This window comes from Triticum dicoccoides, chromosome 7B, assembly GCF_002162155.2.
Source record: "Triticum dicoccoides isolate Atlit2015 ecotype Zavitan chromosome 7B, WEW_v2.0, whole genome shotgun sequence".
Lineage (NCBI taxonomy): Eukaryota > Viridiplantae > Streptophyta > Magnoliopsida > Poales > Poaceae > Triticum > Triticum dicoccoides.
The window spans coordinates 656,760,570-656,762,596 of record NC_041393.1 but is presented as its reverse complement, the minus strand read 5'-3'; the positions used below and the strand labels follow the sequence as shown (position 1 = coordinate 656,762,596).

Below are 2,027 nucleotides of genomic sequence, written 5' to 3'. Positions count from 1 at the left end.
TGTACTTTTTATATTATCTGAGATGCTTTCTATTTCTGATGAACTTTTATAAAAGATTTGATTGATCCTTTTCACAAAATAGTAATTGTTTTGCCAGAAAATAATTTGTTTTTCTGGAATATCACGGCTAGAATTGTCGAGGCATTGTTTGACGACCTCAACAGGTCCAGACCCTAACCAAACAACGGTGCATTTTTTTCTTTAGGGAAACGACATCGACAGCGCGTTCTTAAATCCATCAAAGTTTGCCAAAAGCTAGAAAAGCCGCAACGCAACGGGAACAAGAAAGTCCAGCTATGGATCCAATTGACCCGGCCTCTCACGGTCGCATCACATCAAACCTTCCCATAAAAAGGCCTTCCACCTTTAACGACAAGTTTCACGCGGGAGATATTTTTGGGTTTACTTGGCGGCCAGGTGCCTACATGGCGGCGTTTCAGACCCCTACAAACCTCCTCCGAATTTGTGTCCGGTAGACGGAAAAACAGATACATAGACTGGAAAAATAAGGAATCGTGTTGCATAATAAACAACGTTTACACACCTTGATCCGGAGGATTACAGACGTTTTGGGGACGATGCCCTAACCTTTGCACATCTCATCACAACTTCCCATAAAAGGGGATCCGTTCCCTCACAAAGGAAAGAAAAAAAAGAGGAGGTTCGTGACGCGGTGGCAGAAGCCGCAACGCAACAGAAGCAAAGAAAATCCAGCGGTGGATCCAAATTGTCCCAGCGTCACACGGTCACGCTCACGCCACATCAAGCCTCCCCATAAAAAGGCCTTCCGCCCTCCCTCCCGTCGCCCCCCACCCAATTTCCTAATCCATGGACGCCAAGCCCGGCGTGCCCGTCCACGAGCCGCTGCTCGCGGCGGCGCGCCCCGGCAAGGACGCGGCGGCGGCGGCGGCGGACGAGGATGGGGCGCGTCAGGGCCTCGCCGCGGCGGAGGTGAAGCGGCTGGTGCGGCTCGGCGGGCCCATCATCGCCAGCTGCATCCTCCAGAACGTCGTCAACATGGTGTCCGTCATGGTCGTCGGCCACCTCGGCCAGCTGCCCCTCGCCGGCGCCTCCCTCGCCACCTCCCTCGCCAACGTCACCGGCTACAGCCTCCTCGTACGCGCCATTACGCCCCCCTAGTCCCCATCTATTTTTTTTTTAAGAATTCCGTGCCCTCGACTTGGAGACAGCCGATTGCTGTTTGTTGATTGATTAATCTGGTGGGCTGCAGACTGGCATGGCGACGGCGATGGACACGCTCTGCGGCCAGGCCTACGGCGCGCGGCTGTACCACCGGCTCGGCGTCTACAAGCAGCGCGCCATGGTGGTGCTCTCGCTCGCCTGCGTCCCCATCGTCCTCATCTGGGCCAACACCGCCAGGATCCTGGTGTTCCTCGGCCAGGACCCGGGCATATCGGCCGTGGCCGGCGAGTACGCGCGGTGGATGATCCCGTCGCTCGTCGTGTACGTGCCGCTGCAGTGCCACATACGGTTCCTGCAGTCGCAGAGCATCGTCCTGCCCGTGACGGCCAGCTCCGGCACCACGGCGCTCTGCCACCCGCTCGTGTGCTGGCTGCTGGTGTACAAGGCCGGCCTGGGGAGCAAGGGCGCCGCGCTCAGCAACGCCGTCTCCTACGGCATCAATCTGGTCATACTGTCTCTGTACGTCAGGCTGTCGAGCACCTGCAAGAACACCTGGAGCGGCTTCTCCCGGGAGGCGTTCAAGGATCTGCGCCAGTTCACCGCGCTCGCCATGCCGTCCGCCATGATGATCTGGTTGGTATATACTCCAAAACAAAATAGAAATTTTAGTATTTCCTTTTCTTCTTCTCTGGTACTCCTATATATTACTGTATTTTTTGACTTGCAAGTTGGAATAATTACTGCTTGTACATGTGCAGCTTGGAGTGGTGGTCATTTGAAATCCTTGTGCTTCTCTCTGGGCTTCTGCCGAATCCTCAGCTTGAGACATCAGTGCTGTCAATATGGTAAGCACAATGTTCTGGCCATGTTAATATCATGTGTGA

At 54.8% G+C, this 2,027-nt stretch overlaps 1 protein-coding gene across 1 annotated transcript in view; it reads left to right on the top strand.

Annotated features, from left to right (window-relative positions):
- The first annotated feature begins 980 nt into the window (after positions 1-980).
- The window catches only part of LOC119339331 (protein DETOXIFICATION 16-like), a 2,832-nt gene continuing 1,785 nt past the window's right edge, over positions 981-2,027 (top strand). Inside the window, exons 1-3 of the mRNA XM_037611437.1 lie at positions 981-1,116; positions 1,232-1,776; positions 1,902-1,988. Coding sequence (XP_037467334.1) covers positions 1,018-1,116; positions 1,232-1,776; positions 1,902-1,988 — 731 coding nt within the window. The 5' untranslated portion in view covers positions 981-1,017. The remainder of the gene's footprint in view (positions 1,117-1,231; positions 1,777-1,901; positions 1,989-2,027) is intronic.